Source organism: Zalophus californianus, chromosome 10, assembly GCF_009762305.2.
Source record: "Zalophus californianus isolate mZalCal1 chromosome 10, mZalCal1.pri.v2, whole genome shotgun sequence".
In the NCBI taxonomy this organism is placed as follows: Eukaryota; Metazoa; Chordata; class Mammalia; order Carnivora; family Otariidae; genus Zalophus; species Zalophus californianus.
Genome location: NC_045604.1, coordinates 2,939,960 through 2,960,237, shown reverse-complemented (window position 1 = coordinate 2,960,237; position 20,278 = coordinate 2,939,960). Strand labels below are relative to the sequence as shown.

Genomic DNA, 20,278 nt, shown 5'->3' with positions numbered 1-20,278 from the left:
ACCACCGTTTATTTATCCATTAACCTACAGAAGGACAACTTGGTTGCTTCCAAGTTTTGAAAACCATGAGTGAAGCTGCTATAAACATCCATGTGCAGACTTTTGTGTGGCTATGTTTTCAACTCCTTTGGGTAAAAACTGAGGAGCATTTTTAAACAACACAGTCCTGTCTTCCTGGCCACAGTTAATTGGTACCATGAGTGGGCGTCTGTCCCAAGCTGGATGGATCAGCCCTTCTGAGGAGATGGGAACTGTGACTGAGAGTATCTGGAGTTGTAGCACATCAACCCAGGAGCTGTGGGTGGCTGTTTTCCCACATACCAGGTGCATCAGAGAATGAGAAGAAGCCCTTCCACATAGATAAAGCTAGAAGGTACAAAACAGAGAGGAACACAGATGAGAGACAAGAGAGAATCCAGACAGCATCTTCTGGTTCTGGTTCTTGTCTTTTCTGGAGTCCAACTGCATTCCTAATTTTAGGTTCTGTGACAAACTACTGTATACTTACAATATACATTTTATGTGTAGATACATAGATACATATAAAAATATATATGTGTAAATTTTTTCTTCCAAATCTTTATTTAAATTCTAGTTAGTTAACATAAGTGCAATATTGGTTTCAGAAGTAGAATGCCGTGATTCATCACTTACATACAACACCCAGTGCTCATCACAAAAAAGTGCCCTCTTTTATACCCCTCCCCCATCTAGCCCATCCCCCACCCACCTCCCTCTGTCAACCCTCAGTTTGTTCTCTGTCATTAGAAGTCTCTTGTGGTTTGCTATATATATTATATATTTAAAATTTTGATTGAATTATCTCATTGGTTTTTGTACTGCAAACCAAAATAACCCTAACCAATTTTCTTGTTTAAAATTAAGAGAGTGACAATTTACTCATCATGTGTGATAAGCCCATTTATTAGTAATGAATCAATTCTCACTGCACTTACAGCATCAAGTTATGGCTCTGAAAAGGCAAGGGCCAGGACCTATAGCCGAGATACCAATACGACAGATGCAGGCGGCCGTACATCCCAGAGTGCTAGTCCTTAGTCCAGCTTGAGGTCATGGCTCTCTTAAATCGTCAGAAGCTGATGCCCCTCCAGCCACGTCCTGTCCAGGCTGCTCTCTCGGCCTCTTTCCAGGGATGTCTGAAGTCAATCTGCTCTTGACTGACTCGGCAGACCCAAGCGACGCTAACGTCCCTGCTGGGTTGGTGGACGCTCCGTGCGGACGATGCACAGTGACAGCCTGGAAGGAGGCTTGGTCTTGCTAACCCTGGGAGGAGAGAGGCAAACATCTGTCTCTGAGTGGCCCTTCTGTTGGACTCGGTCTCTGTGAGAAACTCCAGAAGAATTGTGACCTAACACATCTCATCTGTAGTAGTGACAAGACTTATCCCCAGTGGTTATTCCAGAGACACAGGAGGGGACCCCATCGTGTCAGAAAAGCAGGAGGGAAAACACTGGAGGCGATCCTTGGTTAACTGAGGAGAGAGAGGGAAAACCTGAAAGCATGAGTGTAGAGGAAGATTTTCTGGTGAAGTCATAAAAAGTCATGGTCCCTGTTTGCTTAGGACAGGATGGTCGATGTCTGCTGAGGACCAGTTAATCTCTGTTAATCGTTTTTAGTGGACACTTGCACTCCCAAAAGTGTCCTGGTTTGGATGATAAAATCCTGTGTTCATTTTAGCTTTGAAGGATGGTTAATACTTGAGAACTGTATTTGACAAGATGGAGATGTATGGAAAGTGGGATGTTATTGCCCACAGCTCAACACTTTCTTCCCCCGAAGAGCAAATACCCAAGGACCCAGCAGGGGGATGAGGTGAGTCTGATTCCGTTTCCCTCCCCTAGGTGTTTCCCCCACTACTTCTTCAGCAGGACCAGCCAGTAACCTGTTCTGAGGGAAGATGACCTGGACCATAGGTATTCTATAGGATGGGCCCACAATTTGATTTGAATTCATGGCAAAGCTCTGAAAGTTGCTCCTGACGCAGGAGCCCAGACCCAGCATGCTCCTTAGAGATGCTGCCATTTCTACTCTTCCCCGAACTCAGGCTTTCCCTCTTAGTGTTTCTTTTCTTCGACTCTGACATGGGGGCATCACATCTTTTGGGGGCTTGACACAGGCAATGGCCAAGGTCCAGTGTTGCCTGCATTCTGGCTGTGGGCAGAGTGAGAACACTTCTTCTCACTGACCATCATGGTTGAGGCGCTCTGTCCAGTAGATACGTAATACGAGTTGCAGGTAGAATGTAGAATTTGCTAGTGGCCATGTTGGAAAAAAGTAAAAAGAAAAAAAGTGGAATTAATAATTTAATTTTAACATTTTTAAACTTATTATATACAAATTATTATCATTTAACATGTAATCTATATAAAATTATTAATGAGGCACTTCACGTTCTTTTCATTTTGTTCTCAAGTTCTCAAAACCCAGCATGTAAATTGTACTCACCGTGCATCTCAATTTGGACTAGCTAGGCTTCAAGTGCTCAGAAACCACGTGTGGTCAGGGACTGTTATCTCGGACAGCAGAGGCAACCAAGGCTAAGATGAAGTCAGGGGGTCACACCAACCTTACTTCTTATCACTGGTAAGGCTTTGAAAATTACCCGACATCTCTGACTTGCAGATTCCTAATTTGTAAAATGAGTAAACTTTCTACCTCAAAATGTTCAAACTCAGTATGTCCCCTGACTTCATCTTCTGTGTATTTAGTTGTGTCTTCCCTTCGCACCATGCACGTCACCCAGGGCAGAGGTCGCAAAGCTACGGTGCTGTACAGAAATGCTTTGTTTTAAAACAATTTTTTTAAAAATTACTCCCAAGTATTTAAAAGTTAGTAGGTTTTACATAAAATTTCAAAATTCTGGCTTCGGTGAACAATCATATGATCAAACAGTATGTCCTTGGAACCTCATAGCAATGACCTCCGACAGGAGGTGCCTTCTCCAGCCCAGTGGACCCCAGCTGGCCCCTGTCCCCCTCTGAAGAATTCCCGCATTCTTAGCTGAGTGCACAAAACCTTCCATGGTTTCTCCTCCTCTCTCTGTCTCTTCAGCCTTATGCTGTTTGTACTTCTTTAAATTTTGTTCCAACAAGACGAACCATGGGAGACGATGGACTCTGAAAAACAAACTGAGGGTTCTAGAGGGGAGAGGGGTGGGGGGATGGGTTAGCCCGGTGATGGGTGTTAAAGAGGGCACGTTCTGCATGGAGCACTGGGTGTTATGCACACACAATGAATCATGGAACACTACATCAAAAGCTAATGATGTAATGTATGGTGATTAACATAACAATTAAAAATTTAAAGAATAAAAAGAAAAAAAGAAACGCTACATGATAAAAAAAATTTTTTGTTCCGATCATTAAGCTTCAACTATCTCAGCAAAACACCTCGCTGTTTCATGAGTTTAGGCGTGCATGCACTCTTCACTCTGCATGGAGTGTTCTTCCCCTCCTGGACAGCTGGTGGAGATCCCAGGAATCCTTGGAAAGCAGCTCAGACATCACACCCTCTGCAGAGCCTCCCCTTTCCCAACATCTGCTCACTTAGGCTCCTGCTCTTATCGCTCTACCAGGACTGGCTCAGTCATCACGATTTTCACACTTCCCTGTGTTGGGTTTGCTCATAAATCTTTCTTGCCTACAGCCCCATGAATTCTCAGCACGTAAGGAACATGTATTTCTCACCTCCATATCCTCAGACTGTAGTACAGTGCATGGCAGATCCTTCCATTTTCTGGGGACAAGTAACATCCCTTTCTTACTCACCCAAGTGCAGGATGAATGGAGTGTAATGGGAGTCACGCAGAGGGAGGCAAACTTTAGATTTCTCACCAGTAAAAATTACTTAGGAGGAAGTCGCTTGGCTGTGTGGTCTCAGTGGGTTCTCATAACTCACCACTACACGAGGCAGGTTTACCATCCCAGCCAGGGCAGTGTGGACAGCCCTGGGCCTCTGCAGCAGGGACGGATCCTGGTGTGTGGATGGTGACCGATGACAGCATGGTGAGGCCTGGCTTCTCAAGGAGGAAACTCAGGTGGCACCGAGCCACACCTGCTCAGGTGCTTCTCCTAAATTTATCAGTCAAATAAGTCACATCTCCTTGATAATTTTCTTCCTGAGGCATGGGGAGGAGAATCTCTCCCGTTTATGGAAACGTGAGGAGTATTGGATGTGTACCCCTAACAGTCCATGGCAGAGGCCCTATAAATACATGGGTAATGTTAACTTGAAGATGAAATCAAAGTGGTAATGCATGTTATTGTCCAGCCACAAATCTACTGTGGAAACGTGCTTGCTTTTCCTGTGGTTGTTACTACACCAATGTCTCGAGGCTCACAGCAAACGTTTATTTCTTGCCCAGGCTGACCGAGGGCTGCAGGTCAGTTGAGGTTGGACTGGGTGCGGCTGGGCTGGGCTTCAGGCTGTGGGCGGGGTTCAAGTTCTCTCTGTCTTCTCACTTTGGAAAGTAGATCGAACGAGTAGCCAAGCAAAACCGTGCAAGTGCAGTGAGCGTTTGATGGTACACAGCAACGCCTTATATGCTTACACCATGGGCCAAAGCATGTCACAGAGCCAGGCTTTCTCATGACCAAGCCACTCACTCAAGTATCTTTTGGGAGGAGTGGATGTGCCTGAGTCACTGGCTTTGGCCCATGAGATACTCCAATGTATCTCACAATTTATAAGCACGCTACCTTTCTTAGTGTGTGTGTGTATGTGTGTGTGTGTCACGTATGTGTAAGAATAAAAACATGAGAGAGCTTAACGAATAATGTGCAGCCTTTAAACCGGAGCAGGAGGAGGGGAGAGATATTGTGAAGGCGAGCACATGAGCACAGAGAGGTGAACACAGGGTGTACGCACAGCCGTACATGCTGGATCGAGAGGGCCCCGCGCTCCTCAGTGAATGAGAAGCCTTAGTCCTGAAGCTTTGAACGAGGCAAACCCACGCCCAGGCAGGCTTTCCTGAGCCAGCTAACAAAATGGGGCACACTGTCTCGTCTTTGGGAATTCCCCAGGGCCCCCGGTCGGTTTCCAGCACTTCTCCCTCCTCCCCCAGCTGGCTCAGCGCTGGCCATGTGGACCCCATGCTTCTCTCATCATGCCTTTTCTTGGAGCCCTCTCAATCCAGCATGTTCAGCTGTCTGTGCGTATACCCTGCGTTCACCTCTCTGTGCTCATGTGCTCGCCTTCACACCGCAATTGGACATCATTACTGAATGCCGTCTTGCCATGTCCCCTAATAGCTTTGCTTCCACACGTTATCAGGTTCTTAATCCTAGATCCTCAAAGACTCAAGAAATGTTGGAAATTCAGATGGTTTATTCTTTCCAAGCATGGTCTGAATTACCGCAGGCTCCGGGGGCAGGGACCGGGAGCCTCAGCGAGCTGCAGGGAGGGATGGGGTAGATGACACACTCCCGGGGCTGGGGGAGGGCAGGACCACCACCACACATGCCTGGTGATCATGGCAAATGGTCCCGAAGGCCCAGAAGCTAATTTGCATTTGCATATTTCCTGTATTTCACTTACAAACATCCCCCCAGGCCGTAATTTCCTGTGATTCTGTTTTTCATCTGTTTCTGCTTCACTGACTGCCACCCCGTGAAAGTTTAAACATGGGTGGGAGCCAGTACCTTACAAACAGCTTGACCCTGTACCCACTGTAATCCATCAGGCCCTGCATGTAACCCCGGTGAGAGCCCGTCGGGCCTGGCCTGGCCGTTCATTCCGAGTGACAGCGTGCAGCTCCGACGAAGCAGGAACATGTGCTGTGGGGGGACATCCTTCCTGACGGGGAAAGCGTCCACAGCCTTCAGCAGGACCGCAGTCTGAGGAGCACTGATCAAAGCGCCTTTGGGAACAGTCCTTTGAGACACCGCTGAGCTCTTGAGGGAGGCCCTGACATGCTAAAGTGCACTCTCTCCGAGCTGTGGACATGGGACAGAGCTACAAGAAGGAGCGCCCTTTGTTGTCTCGGCCCCCAGCGGAGAGGAAATAGAGGCGGGACTTGGGAGGACTCTCGCTCTTCTATTTCTGTAAACGTTCTGCAGCACGACTTCCTATCCCGACTTCGTCAACCGTCGGCCAAGCTGCTGCCTCTCCACGCAGAGCTGGATTCCTCCTTCCAGGAGAAAGTGTCTCCAGTGACAGTCCCCGACCCGGTCCTCATGCTGCTGGGGCTCGTGCTGCTGATGTGCGGTGAGTAGGACGTCCAGGCCAGATCTCCCGAGGTCTCCGCCTTCGGCTCAGAGTCGAGCAGCAGGTGGTAAAGACTGGAGAGCCAGCTGTTTGAAGAAAACTATCATTTCACCTTTCATCTCATAGGAAGTGTTTGGTGTCTGTCCTTCCAATATGAATTCTGTCTCTGTTCTCACTGTTGTGGATAGCCACAGGATGACTCACACAACGACCTGGGCTCTTGGTTCTTTGTCCTCACCGTCAGCATCCTTTCCTTTGTCTTCTGTCCTTGGCCCCTCATTCTCACCGTCAAATCCTAGAAGGGATCATCACCAACAACAGCTGGCTTTCAAAATCCCTGTTTTCGGCACCCCGCCCCAATCCCACCCAATGGCCACATGGCATTTGTAACTTCCCTTCTCAACCCCCCTGGGTGACTTTTCATTGTCCGTCACCTACCTCTGAGCTCAGATGCTGGGGCTCACACAACCCTCCCCTGGCTACACCCTCCTGATCAACACGCTTCTCTGCATGCTTCACATGGGTGCCTAAGCAGCTGCGTGTGACTTCACACGAAAGGCACGGTCCCATTGACTCACATCCTTTAAATGTAGGGCACACATCTCTGGTGGCCCCGGCAGGGCAGGTGACACTCCTACACCTTCCTACTCGGTGCCTCACACTCGGACCACTATCTCTCACCTTCTCTGTCTCCTCAAACTTCTCCTTCTTACTCTCAGTTTATAATCTTGCTGCATGTCACTGAGAAAATGAAAGCCATCAAAGAGAATGTCCTCACCTTTTTGCAGCCATGTCTGTGAACCCACCCGCCCCCGCCGTGTGTCCTCGGTCAGGACGACACCGTCCTCCCTTCTGTGCAGGACAGGACTACCCCCGTGTGCAGTGGGTTCCCCGATGCTCTCGCTTTCTCAGAACCTTCCCTGTGCCATCACCATATTTCTTCATTCTGGGTTAGTCCTGTAAACACACAAACACGCCACCGTGTCTTTTTGCCTAAAGCGATGGAAATGTGCCTCGACAGTGTCCTGCTTCCTTTCACAAAATTTCCAGGGAGCTGCTGGGCTTGCTTCATCTTCTCCTGTCCTTCCTGTTTTAAACTCATTTTTAATTTACATCACAGTAACATTCACTTTTATGACACACCAGCTCCGATTTTCCAGAAGGATTTGTAATCATTGGAGTATCTTCAAGATGCAGAGCATTTCCATCTCCTCAAACACTCCCTCCTGGCCTCCATCCCTTTGGGTTCCTAAGCCCCAGCGACCACTGGCCAGTTCTCGGTGCTCACAGGTCCTCCTTACGCTCGGCCACGGCTCTCCACCTTGCGTCCCCACCACTGCTCCTGCTGGGACCACCGGCACCTTCCACGTCACCCCGGCCCAGGCTGTTTTCAGCTTCCTTTAACTCAGCTTCTCATGGATGGTCCTTTGCTCCGTCTTCTGGAAGCACTTCTTCCCTTGGCTTCTGGAACACCACACGTTGCTGGTTTTCTAACTCAACACCTGTTGCTTCCTGACCGACATTCCCAAGGCTGGTGCCCAGATCTCACGCTCCACCCGTGCTCACTTCCCAGCCCAGTTCAGACACTTCATGTGCCACTTTGACCTTAAACTCAAGCTTATTTTGCCAGCTCTGATTTGTCCTCTGAGCACCTTCCATGCCTTCAACAGCCACTCAGCTGACCCGTAGACACTTTGCACTCCACACGGCCAAACACATGTCCTGATCTCCTGTGCATTCCCCCAACCTAACCTGCTTTTCCGGGTGACTGCGCCATGCTCATGAATGTCACCTCCATTCTTCCAGCGGCTGCAACCAAGATTCTAGGACTTACACTCATTCCTCTCTCTCCTCTACACTTGACCTCCAACCCATAAGGAACTCTTATTGATTTTACTTTCAAATTTATACTGGAATCCGGCCCTTCATGGCCAGGCCTGCCTAGCCCAGCTGTTGTCCTCTGTCTTCCAGACTAAATTACCACTAGTGTCCTCCCTGCTTCTCCTGCATGACGGCGGTCTGCCCCTCTCCCAGGATAAGAGTGATTTTACAAACCTAAGTGGAGTCGGAACTGTCCACAACTCCCAATCATACCTGGAATGAAATCCAGACCTGGTCCCAAGTCCAGGATGCCCCCATGACTGGCTCCGACCACCTCCACCACACCAGTGCCCACCGTGCCCCTCTATCAGCTCCGGGGCACCACCTTCTCCTCCCCACCCCACCCCACCACGAGGTCATTCCTTCTCACGTCCTTTGCACTCGCTAGTTCTCTGCTGGGGGTGCTCGTCCCCAAACACTTAGAAGGCAGCCCTCTACTTTCATTCTGTTTTCTACTCAGTTGACATCTATCCAAAGAGTCACGACTGTCTTAAGATACTTGAACTTATTTCTCGGCTACATCTCTCCTATAGCACTGACCACTCTCTGAAATCAGGCTATATGTTGATTTTTTTAATTGGCTCTCTCCCTCTAAATTCCTCGACAGCAAAGCCTGTTGTTCACATCCGCTCCTGCAACCCCAGTCCCAGGTGCAGTGCCTGGCATGCAGTAAGCGCTCGGAATTATTTGTAGTTCGGATGGATAAAAAATGCGATTTGCACGGTAGCCCAATTGATTCCATTCTCCTACCTGAGGAACAAGTTATTCACATCAGCTTTTAAGCTCAAACAGCAGGCTACACATCTCAGACTAACCATGGGCTCAAATAGGTACTAATAATGAGTAATATTTACTGATTGTTACATAAATTCCAGCACTATTCTAAGCATTTTATGGATGTGAACTTATTTAATCCTCGCAGAAACTCTGTGAGGGAGGTCTGTGATTACCTGCATTTCACAGAAAAGGAAAGGAGAGCACAGAGAGGTGAAGCATTTTCCCTGGGGTAGCACAGCTTGTAAGGGGAAGAGGCAGGCCTCAGGTCTGTACCCTCTGACTGCAGAGCCTGCGTCTCCCCAGGATGTTCTGTTCCTGATCACTATGCCACAGTACTACAGTCAAACCCTTGGGGTATGGGAGAATCTTTGGAGAAATCCGGATTCCCTCTGTGGACTTCCTCTGCCAGGACGTTGGTGAACAAAGGGCATCAAGAGCAGGAGCCTGGCTGTTGTCACTGTGGTTGGCCAGGCCAGGGTGGGGTCATCTGGACATTTGAGGGAGGGATGAGAGCCCAGGGCTTGAAGGAGCCACGGAACGAAGGCACCACCTCCTAACCATGGATGGGAGCAGTGACTGGGAAGGATTTCCTGATCACAGAAGGAACTGTGTGGTGATGGGGAACGTGGGAGAAGGAACAGAGGTGGAGAAGGAGGGAGGAGAACAGTGGGCAGGGGCGAAGAAGGAGAGAGGGGAGGGGGAGGAGGTGGAGAAGGAGGGAGAAGGGGAGGAAGGAGAAGGGGAGGAGGGAGGGGGAGGGAGGAGGAGGAGGGGAGGGGGAGGGCCGCGGGAGGGCATGCGGAGAGCAGCGCTGGGGACGGTCAGCCGGGCTGCAGGGGCTGCCTGTTTGGGATCTGCGCCTGTACTGACCTCTCCTGAATTCTCTCCTAGCTCCACCCTGTGAACCAGCCAGTGAAGGTGAGTAACACTTCCTTTCCTCTTCATGGTCCATGGGCATCATGTCACTGGGACGTCTGTGCAGGAGGCCAGTGGATGCTGTCTGCCATCTGGTGGCAGCCGCCAAGGTCTAACATGACAGAGGCTCCCTGGGGACCAGGCTGCTTGTGTTCAGGCCAGTTTCTGCACCTGACATATGGCTGCTCAGCTAGGGGAGCAGGTCTTGGCCCCACCTTCTCAAAACCACCGTCCCTCCTGTGGGAAGTCCCAGCTCAGGAAGGGAGATGCTGTTTCCCAGGAAGTCACCGAGTGTGGCAGATGGATGTTAGAAGAATTGCCACCCCCTCCCCCCAGCCTCGGGGGCTGCAAGACCCCTGTGTCTTCTCCACGGGGTGCTCCCCCAGGAGCGATGGAGGAAACGCCACCATCACACATCCATGGAGAACATGACAGTCGGTCCCTGGGCCATGGGAAAACGAAGTGCACTCTGCCCCCTTCCCATTTCCAGCCCTGCTCTGTAGCCACAGCTGATCCCCCGTGCAACTTCTCTCTCAGACTCTGGTTGGCGCAAACCCGCCATCGCTCTGATCCTGATTCAAATTACCAGACGAACAGAGGAGGAAGTTTTCCCCCTGAAGGAATCTTCCACTGAAGTGGGTTTCAATCCAGGATATGTCGGAACTGCTCTCTTATGCATAAAATACTAACCACAGGGCTCGAAGAGGCTTCCTGCCCGCCTCAAGAACACAGGCCGCACCTGGGGCTGGGGAGCACAGCTCTACAGGGCCAATGGCCAGAGATACTCAGAGCCAGCCCAGGTTTCTGGGATGCTCTCCCAAGGTTCATCCAAGTTGAACCCAGGCCATGGGTTAACGCCAGCACGCTCTGTGCCTGATCCTGCTTTTACCCCATGAGTGCCCAATCTGAGCCTAAGCAGAAATCCAAATCCACATCCAGAAGAAACAAAGCTTTGCCAGGAGTTTGCCAGGTTTGCCTGGGAATACCTGAGAATTATCTGAAACAAGCTCTGAGCAGCAAGACTGAGCTCCAGCCCTTGCAAACCGCCCTATCCAGTGTCGCATTCCACACCACCTGCCCCGTTCAGAAGAGTGGGGTACAGGTGCTTAGATGTCTTTTTTTTTTTTTCCTTTCTCTGTCCTCAGTCCTCTGGGGACTGCAGTTTTCCAAGGAGAGAAGATGACCCCTAGTGCCAGAAATTCCAGGCCCCAGAGCGAACATTCTGGTACCAACATTGAAATTAAGTTTTTAAAAGTCCCAGGATAAAGCATTCCAGTTGCAAGGCTTGAGGATGACAGGTGTTGGAGCAACAAACCCCTCTCAGGGATTGAGAACACTTGGCATTTTATCTGGTGAGGCGAGAAAGGCTTTTCTTAGGAAAATTCCTAAACTTTCTCGAAGAGCCCAGGCTCTGAGGTTGGATAAACAAATGCCTCAGAGCCAGTGTCCTCCAGGGTTTGATGTTTCCCTGGGCGCTGCAGCTGGGCCGATGCGGATGTGGGGAGGCAGGGCCCAGCTTTGCCCATCTGTAGTCCATCTGGAGAAGAGCCCCTACGGCCGGAAAAGGAGACATCCCTGAGTCGCAGGGTATGGGCTGAAACTGCCCCTTATGCCCATGGCTTGCACGAGGTTTACGCACAGTCCCAGAGCAAGGGAGCTGGATGTGTGCATGCAGCATTTTCAGGCAAGCACACGCCAGGTCCTTCCATTCGGAGCAGCAGTAACAGGGGCAGGAAAGACTCAGTAAAGAAAGCATTGAATTCCTCTAATCTTTCCCCGACTGGCAGATCATCCGTCTGGGGTCACATTCTGTCCTTGAAAGACAGAGTGTGGCTCTGGGATGCCGGTCGGGGGAGGGAGCCGAAGGAGATAACCAACATGGTTCACGACAAGAATGAATGAAACACACTTGCTGTTCCTGAGACGTCAGGCTTTACCATCTCCGATAACAGTCGTCGGTACCCTGTCCTGTCTCCAAAAAAGGTGTTTTTAGTTCATGGATGGAAATGTCAAAGAGTGGGAACCAAGCTGAAGGTAGAGGTTGCCTTGTGGGGGGAGGAGATGCTGCATAGGGGCAGGCCGTGCTGGGGTGGGGGTGGTCTCTGCACCCAGCTGGCCTTGTGCAAAATGCTGAGAACACAACGTGCCTCTTGTGGGAATTCTGAAACCCATTGCCCTGGAATGTGTCTTTCGTCCTTCTCTCTAGTGCTGCTTCTGACAGCCAGGCCCTCTCGGCCCAAGGAGGGGAGCTCAATGACCCTGACCTGTGAGGCACAGGCCGCTTCTTGGAAGCCAGACGCCCAGCCCCAGTTCTGTTTCTTCAGAGACAGCCAGGCCCTGTGGCAGGGCTGGAGCAGCTCCCCAGAGCTCCAGCTCCCCACTGTGTGGAGGGAAGACTCGGGGTCCTACTGGTGTGAAGCAAAGATCTCAGATCTCAGAGTCGCTCGGAGCCCCAGGATTCAGATACAGGTGCAAGGTGAGTGCGGGGGCCTACGCCGGACTGACACGGGGCCGGGGGCACGAGGCTGCTCTTCCCTTGGGGGGGGGAAGGAGCTGGTGGAGATGTGCCTGAGCTTCTCTCCTCAGAGTCCTTAAGGGATCTGCCCTTACCCTTGCTAATCGCGCTCAAGTGCACAGAAGAGTACTTAGGAACCCCTCACGGCGTCCTCCCTGGGCTGGAGAGTGGGGGCGAGTCGCTGCATAATCACGGCCCCTGATGGCACCCTCCGCAGCACGGGGGGACATGTGTGGCGGTGGTGGGGAGTCACGGGAGCTACAGAGAAGGGAGAAATCAGACCCGCACGGTAAGGGCAGGCTTTGGGCACAAGGCTGTGGGAGGGGCAGCTGGGGCTTGGTTTTGAGAGAGAGGAAGAGAAGGGGCGTTTTGTGACTCTGAACCATGTCACTGCACGTCCGGGTAGGCACGCTAATGTCCTCCCCCGTTCTCAGACAACGATGCGTCCATGGTGCCAGGAAGAGGATGTGGAATACCCCCAGAAGGTTGGCTTTCGCGCCCTTGCTCAAAACTCTGCACTGGTGAGGCCGGACCAGAACAAAGAGCTGCTGGGCAGCAGGCCCTGCTCTAGGCCCCACATGCATTATGTCATGGGGCCGTCCCAACCGTAGGAGATAACTACCATTCCCCCCTGCATTGTACGGGTGGGAAACTGGGTCTCCGAGAAGTGACATGATTGGATCAAGCGCCCACAGTAAGACGTGGGACCAGCATTCAAGCCCCGACAGCTTGATCTGCCATCTGTACTGTGGCCACCATAGTACCGTGCCTTGCAGAGTGCGGGTTTGAGAGGCCAAGGTCCTGGGAGACCCACGATTCCCGGGAGGGAGGGGGTGCTGCATCCACCGTGGCAACTGTATGGCCTTTCTCACCCTACCACATCCACCTGGCCGAGGCCCACCCCGGTCAGCAGCAACCGCCCTCAGAACACCACCACCTGCCACCACTAAACTGCGTAAATTATTGACTTTACCCAAGGCCTTTGCTCTCAGGATGGTCACGCCCCGTGTGTCACCTTGTGTTTGTGTAGGAGTCCCTGTCTGGAATGTGAGCTTGGAGACACGGCCTCCAGGGGGACAAGTGCAGAAGGGAGAGAAGCTGGTTCTCGTCTGTTTGGCCACCCAGGGCACAGGAGACATCACCTTCTCCTGGTACAAAGGGGCCCTGGGTTTGAACCTGGAAACAAAGACCCAGCGCTCATTGGCCGCGAAGTTTGAGATCCCGGCGGTGACGGAGAGTGACACAGAGAAATACTACTGCATGGCCGACAACGGCTATGGCCCCAGCATCAGCGAGCTGGTGAGCGTCACCGTCAGAAGTAAGTTCCGTGACCTTCTGTCCCACCAGCACCCCCACTTGCTGGACTCCCTGTTCCCTGGGGCAACCCGGGGAAGTTCAATGGGGCTGAGCCTCTGTGGGCAGGGATTACGAGTCTGTCACAGTATGGTACACTCTCTGCTGACTCCCTGTCTCCCTCAGGTCCGGTGTCTTTCCCCGTCCTCACCCTCAGGGCGCCCGGGGCCCAGGCCTTCCCTGGGGACGTGGTGGAGCTTCGCTGTGAGGCCCAGAGCGGCTCTCCCCCGATCCTGTACCGGTTTTATCACGAGGATGTCACCCTGGGGAGCAGCTCGGCCCCCTCTGGAGGAGGAGTGTCCTTCAACCTCTCTCTGACCACAGAACATTCTGGAAACTACTCCTGTGAAGCCGACAACGGCCTGGGGCCCCAGCGCAGTGAGGCGGTGCCACTCAACATCACAGGTACAGCTCAGGCTATTGAATGGTCTTGGTCCAAGTTCCTTTCCAGCATCCTGGGAGAGTTTTACTGACCCCACAGTATTTCTGGTGCTGTGCTTCCAACGATGGAGCGTCTGAACGTGGTGCTGTCTAGGAGGTGTGTCTGAGGGGCACAGAGGACATGAAGGCTGGTGCCTCTCCTGCCATCAGGGTGATGAGCTCCAAGTCACATAAGTCAGTCCCACAACCTCTGCCCCCCTCGCCCAGGAAAAGCAGACCTTGGCCTCAGCCCACACCTGAGACGTCTGTTCTCCAAAGGCCAGCCCTCTTGCAGGGTGGCTCACGTGCAGACCTCTCCCCTCAGTGCCTACGGAGGACAAGAAGGAACTTCTCGCCTCAGAAATCCTTGAAGGGCTGCTTGGCACCCTTGGTCCCACCATTATGGCCCTATTGCTCTGCTATTGGCTCAAGAAAAGAATAGGTTAGTATTTATAGACTCTGGTATTTTGTTACTGTGACCTTTGTTTTTACGGAAATAGGTGGCGCTGGGGACGGGAACACTGTGAGGGACAAATATGTCCTGCCAGCCACCCAGCCTACAGATCTGCTCCTGACCCCCAGCATGCGAGCAGCACCCATTACTATAGTGCGGTGTCTGTGGTCGAGTCCCCCACCCCGTGTGTGATCAGTCGGGGTTCAGCTGATGTCTGGTGCTTCTGGGATCTAATTTTCACCCAAAACTCTGACTCTATTTAAAATAACTAGCCAGCTACTGAAAGAAAAACCCAGTTAGCAATTCCAGCTCTGCCGACCACCCCCAGTTAAAGTCAGTGCCTCCATTCTCATCCCCCCAGGGCACCATCACATGCTCTTCCCACTTTCTGAAATGCTTGTCCATACATCCTCACGTCTGCTTACCACAGGATCTCTCCTGCTTTTCAGCTTAAATGTCCTTTACCGCCAGAGGTTTCACCCAGCCACACAGCCTACAATTCTCTCAGTTTTTTCTTCCTCCGAGCCCTGTTATTTAGCTTCACCCTGGCTCACAGTTGGTAATTACATATTTATTGGTGCATTTAATCTTGGACTCCTGTTCTCCACTGAGCAAGATGGAGACGATGAGAGATTCTCATTTAAATTCCAAGCTTGTTCTGCATCTTGGGGCACTTCACCCCAGCTGTAAAGTGGCCGTACCCGTGCCTGTTTCTGAGGGTTCTTGTCATGACAAGAGTAGGTAGTGTGTTGTCAAAACCCAAAGCAAAAGCTACAATAAGGTGTTCGGGTTCAGAGGCTGGGGCTCAGGTCCTCACTCTGGGATGAACTGTGTGGGAAGCTCACTAACTACTCTGCACTGAGTCTCTTCACCTGCAAAGGGAAGGATCTGAGTAAGTGATGGCCAGGATGCCCTCTGGCATGCCGTGGCAGGCCTGAGGAGCAGTCCCCGCCCAAGGGCCATCTGAAAACTGAAGAACAGATTCCCCCTTTGACGTGTTTGCTCATCTGCTTGACTTATAGGAAGACGTCCGGCCAGCGACCCGTGCAGGTGAGGCTCTGCTTTGTCTGTGTGCACTGATAATGCAGAAAAACCCATCTTCACAGTTTTAAATTGTCCTCTCTCATGTGCTTGTTGTATATTTATTATCCCAACTTCTACTCTGGAGTTCTCCAGCTGATAAGAGTGTCTATTTGCTATTCCTCTTCATTTATGCATTAACTGATTAATTCAAATCCTTCTTCCATCATTCTTCCTAATTCACCTCCCTCAATAAACTGACCCATTTCACACATTCACCAATGAACTGATTCATTCAATCAATGAACCAATATCTGAGGGTCTGTGAGTCATTCTGATGAGGCAGGAAAATAGGATCCTGAGATCCTGAAAGTATCTCAGAGGCATTAAGATACATGCACATTTTTGTCATTCAGGCTAGAGAGTGATAACCATCCTGAAAACTTGCTGGTGAAATTCTTTAGTTTAGAGGAGGAAAAGATTTTTAAAACACTTGCATCTGGGGCCATCAATGTTTAGTCAACATACTTTTATACTGTGTTGTTGTTTATGCCGAGAAAATCAGATTATTTTCCCAAATTGGAGTAGTGGTCTTCCAGGGGTACATGTATGTGCAAGTTCACATTCTTCTCTCCCTTCCTCAAGCTGCTTGTTCTGCCTGGTAACCTGTTCTCCATCGGGGGGAGTCAATATTCTTCACTCAGTATTCACTGAGCACCTGAATGGGAAGGGCACTATTCTAGGTGTGGGCAACCCCACACTGAGCCCATCAGGTAAGGACCTGCGCTCATGGGCTGTGCACTCCACGGCTGCTCTGCTGTGCCTTGCTCAGCCCACGTACAGAGTTTGTACCACACAGTGGAGCTCACTGAGGATCTCCCCAGAAGTCAGTATTCTGCTCAGGACACTTGCTAACAGGATTCTCTCCTTCAATGTCTTGCTCACAACCCTGGACAGTGATGTCTGGGGCATCTGGGATGCTATTCCACTATCTGTGTCTGCAGGAGCCCTCCCAGCCCCACGCCACAGGTGTCCAACTACATCAACTCAGCTGCCCCACTGCAGGAACAGTCTGTATATGAAAATGGTGAGGTTTCCCAAATGACCTGGCCCAAGCAGCCAGAGGGAGCCGGGGAAGGGGCAGTGGGATGACATCTGCTAGCCCAAGCTGTGCCTGCTGTGCCCCAGCCGCCTCCATGCACAAATGGCATGTCTGTCTTCATGGTGATAAGTGGTAGGCATGGAGTAAGGTAATTGGCAGGAAGAAAGGATGCCTCCTTTCTTCTCTTTCAGTGAACGTCATAAGCGGGGAAGAGGTCTACTCTTTGGTGTACCATACGCAACAGGAGCGGCAAGCAGCGGGTGAGACATGAGGGAGTGAATGTATCTTTGACTTTTTTCTTTCCTGGAACCAAGAGGATACTCAGTGGCTGCAAATGGCATATGGAAGTGTTCTTCGGCACTGGTGCTCTGCCTTGAGCTGGCTGTGGCCTTTTCCCTGCCTCCCTGAGCACTGGCCTTGGGTCTAGGAGCAGCCCCGAGTGCTGGTGCTAGCTCAGCGCCCCTGGTCATATGGCAGATTGGGGTGGCGGTGTCCACCTGCCTTCCTTGAGTGGCCCCACTTGCTGTTGTTGTCCCATCCATAACCTTGTGGTTCCAGAAACAAAAAGAGTGTAAATGCCCAGAGGGACCTGCTTACCTGTCCACCTCTAGGCTGCCCATCATCCTCTGTACAGTAAGGAAATCATGTTTGTGATAAGCAGAAAAGCAAGACTAAAAATATTGATGGAAATCAGTATACAGAAAGTAGATAGGAGGACAAGAAGCCTTTATTAGCACAACTTTAGTGAAGGACTTTAAATATAAGTGAAATCTTACAGCACACATCTTTTATTCCACAGTAGAACCCCGGAGGACACATACCACGGACCAGGTGAGTTAGAAGCCCTATTGGACTTTCATTCCTGCTCTTCTCTCTTTCTTCTAGGGACTGGTTCTCAAACCTTTAAAACTATGGCAACTTAGGAGAAGCAAAAGTTTCCAATGGTCCAACTCTCCCCTTATCCCCCACACAGTGGGAAAAACATTTGGTCATAATAAAGCCTCATGGTGCAAGGGAATTTCGGAGACTTGCACAGATGTTTCCTTTAGCAACAGACACATGGATGATTTGTAGATACACTGTAGCACATGGCTAGTCTAAAAAATTCTATTCCTTGAAAATCTTGAAACCTGAAATACTGTTGAACCACACACACATCACTTTGTGCTGTGAGGTTAACCACACAATCTGTGGAAAACTCAATTAATATTGAACAAAGCTAAACTAATAGTGATCTGTGTCAACTCAGTAATTTGTAAACCTTGAACAATTCAAGATATCACTGGTAATACAAAAATACTTTCAGAAAATTACAGGAATTCTAACTCCACATGTGTACAAGGACAGTGTGTGCTTTGTAAGTTTGTCTAGGGTGGTGGGGGTAGCCAGAGGTCTCAGGACAGAATTTGTGTCCTTGGTAAACTCCAGTGACATGCTAAATGTAGTTTATGAGTACAAAATCCTGACATCCTTAAAAAAACGACAGCTCATAGAACTGCCTATCAGTGGCCCATTAGAATGGGAGTTTGCACATTTGGAGGAGCTTACGGCTCATCAGGAGCACCTCTGCAGCCCACCAGAAGGACACAGGTCCTTTGCAAATGCTCACCTAGCGTCAGTCTTCCAAGAGGCTCCACCTTCTGTGCTGCACGGTGTGCCGCGATAGGACGCATCCAGGCTGGCTGGGGAAGAGAACCATGCAGAGGCATGTTCCACGTGTCTTCCCTGCTCTGGTCCTATCCACGTGCCTTTACTTTTAGGATGCTTCAGCCATCTATTTTAGGCTGAAGAAGGCAAGCGTTGCAGATGTGGACTATGAAGACGCTATGTAAAGTTCTGGAAGATTCTGCTCTTGGGAAACCATCCATGACCCCCAAGCCTCAGAACCAGTATGTTCTTCAGGGATCCTGGGGTAGTCTGCTTTCCAGGACTTCTCATCCAGGTGCTTCCCCCCCAGAGACTATTCCTGCATCTACCATGAAACGGAGGTGCTTCTAGCCCTGAAGAAACCACCCAAAGAACCACAATGAATGCAGGGGTGGGACCCGACTCCTACTGGTTGTTTTAGGCACAGGTCAAATTGTGCTCTAGCTTCCTTCTCTGAGAGGAAACAGGGTGGGTGACCTTGGGGTGGAGGGACAGTGAAGCTCACTCAGAGTGCATGGACACAAGGTTAGCGATTCTGCCGGGCAGCTGCACACAGAGATGGGTACATGTCCTCTTGTCCAAGTACAGACAAGCTCTGCACTGAAATCCAGAACAGAACTCCAGCCCCGACAATTACATGATTCATCCTGTTTCTGCATAAAATTTGTGACTCAGTGCATTTGGGGTCACTGCTCCCAAATTAGAATTCAAACAAAGTTTCGTAAAGTTACTATGGGTACATTCAATCTTAGTGACATATTTTGTATGCACAAACTAACCTAGATGCCCCCATATTTGTAACGAGATACAATCTTTGTAAGTTTCACCACACCCAAAGTTCTGTATTTGTTGCACCCCTAGAAGCTTTATGAATATAATTTTTCTTCTTTTATTCACAAACTTTAAAATATGTGGCAATACAATTTGGAGTCTATGTTTTAATTTTAAAACAATTATACACCAACTCTTACAAATTAAAACAATTTAGAAATATATAATGTAAAATGTTAGAGACTTCCCTGTATCTAACACCACGAGTGGTGTCCATTGTTTAAAAACAGCATTGTTAATGAAATACTATCGTAATATATTTTAATCTTTTCAATTGCTGATGGACATTAGGTGGTTTCCAAAAACTTTATATTACAAAACCAATACTAAAATAAATGTTCTCGCACAAACGTATTTCTGTGTTCCTGCTAATCCATCTGAAGGATGGTGGTTTGGGTGGAGGGAGTCTCCCCATGGGAGTGGCACAGTCCTGGGGTTCTGACATCTCAGGGGAAACTCTCTATTTCCCCCAGAGCTCATAGAAAGACAAGGTTAATTGTCATTTCTGTGCTGGTGGGTGAATGTTTTTCCCCACCAAGCCACTCTTTTATTAAAAAGAAAGTCTTTTTATGTGCTATGGTGAGCACTGTGAATTGTGTAAGACTGTTGAATCACAGATCTGTACTTCTGAAACAAATAACGCAACATATTTTAAGAAAAAAGAAAAAGAAGAAGATAGCAGGAGAGGAAGAATGAAGGGGAGTAAGTCAGAGGGGGAGACGAACCATGAGAGATGATGGACTCTGAAAAACAAACTGAGGGTTCTAGAGGGGAGGGGGGTGGGGGATGGGTTAGCCTGGTGATGGGTATTAAAGAGGGCACGTTCTGCATGGAGCACTGGATGTTATGCACAAACAATGAATCATGGAACACTACACCAAAACAAATTATGTAATATATGGTGATTAACATAACAATAAAAAAATTAAAAAGAAAAAAAAAAAGAAAGTCTTTTGATGGTTCAGATTTTATGTGTTTTGGTTTCAACCTTCTACCTTTTGCAGACCCAGGAGTTTGCCTCCGAGTTCCAGATAGACTAAATGCTAAGCTTATAAAAATTATCTAGTGTAATATTTTCTCCTCAGGGCACCAGTAATGTCAATTTACATGTGTAACACTCTGTTTTCACTTCCTTTTT

General features: G+C 49.7%; 1 protein-coding gene across 11 annotated transcripts; it reads left to right on the top strand.

The window, feature by feature from the left end:
- Positions 1-5,686: 5,686 nt before the first annotated feature.
- On the top strand, positions 5,687-19,801 carry FCRL1 (Fc receptor like 1). Of its 11 annotated transcripts, none has more exons than XR_003522978.2 (13): positions 5,688-6,225; positions 9,775-9,801; positions 12,005-12,274; positions 12,748-12,834; positions 13,344-13,631; positions 13,793-14,071; positions 14,412-14,528; positions 15,563-15,590; positions 16,206-16,333; positions 16,518-16,647; positions 16,854-16,922; positions 17,462-17,493; positions 18,423-18,463. XR_003522978.2 is itself a non-coding variant. In XM_027610892.2 (12 exons), the coding sequence occupies exons 1-12, from the start codon at positions 5,931-5,933 to the stop codon at positions 18,492-18,494; spliced, it is 1,644 nt and encodes a 547-aa protein (XP_027466693.2). In that variant the 5' UTR covers positions 5,694-5,930; the 3' UTR covers positions 18,495-19,801. The 11 variants fall into 11 exon arrangements, 4 of the variants coding, with proteins under 4 accessions (XP_027466693.2, XP_027466692.2, XP_027466694.2 ...); XR_003522980.2 differs by having other exon boundaries at positions 5,689-6,225; positions 16,565-16,647; XR_003522974.2 differs by having other exon boundaries at positions 5,687-6,225; positions 16,206-16,647.
- Positions 19,802-20,278: the final 477 nt, after the last annotated feature.

Bases quoted from the DNA above. Each gene is read 5' to 3' on its own strand.
- FCRL1 (XM_027610891.2), top strand. From the start codon at position 5,931: ATGCTAAAGTGCACTCTCTCCGAGCTGTGGACATGGGACAGAGCTACA. The intron at 14,529-15,562 runs GTTAGTATTTAT...CTTGACTTATAG, and splicing joins TTGGCTCAAGAAAAGAATAG to GAAGACGTCCGGCCAGCGAC. The intron at 17,494-18,422 runs GTGAGTTAGAAG...CTTTACTTTTAG, and splicing joins GGACACATACCACGGACCAG to GATGCTTCAGCCATCTATTT.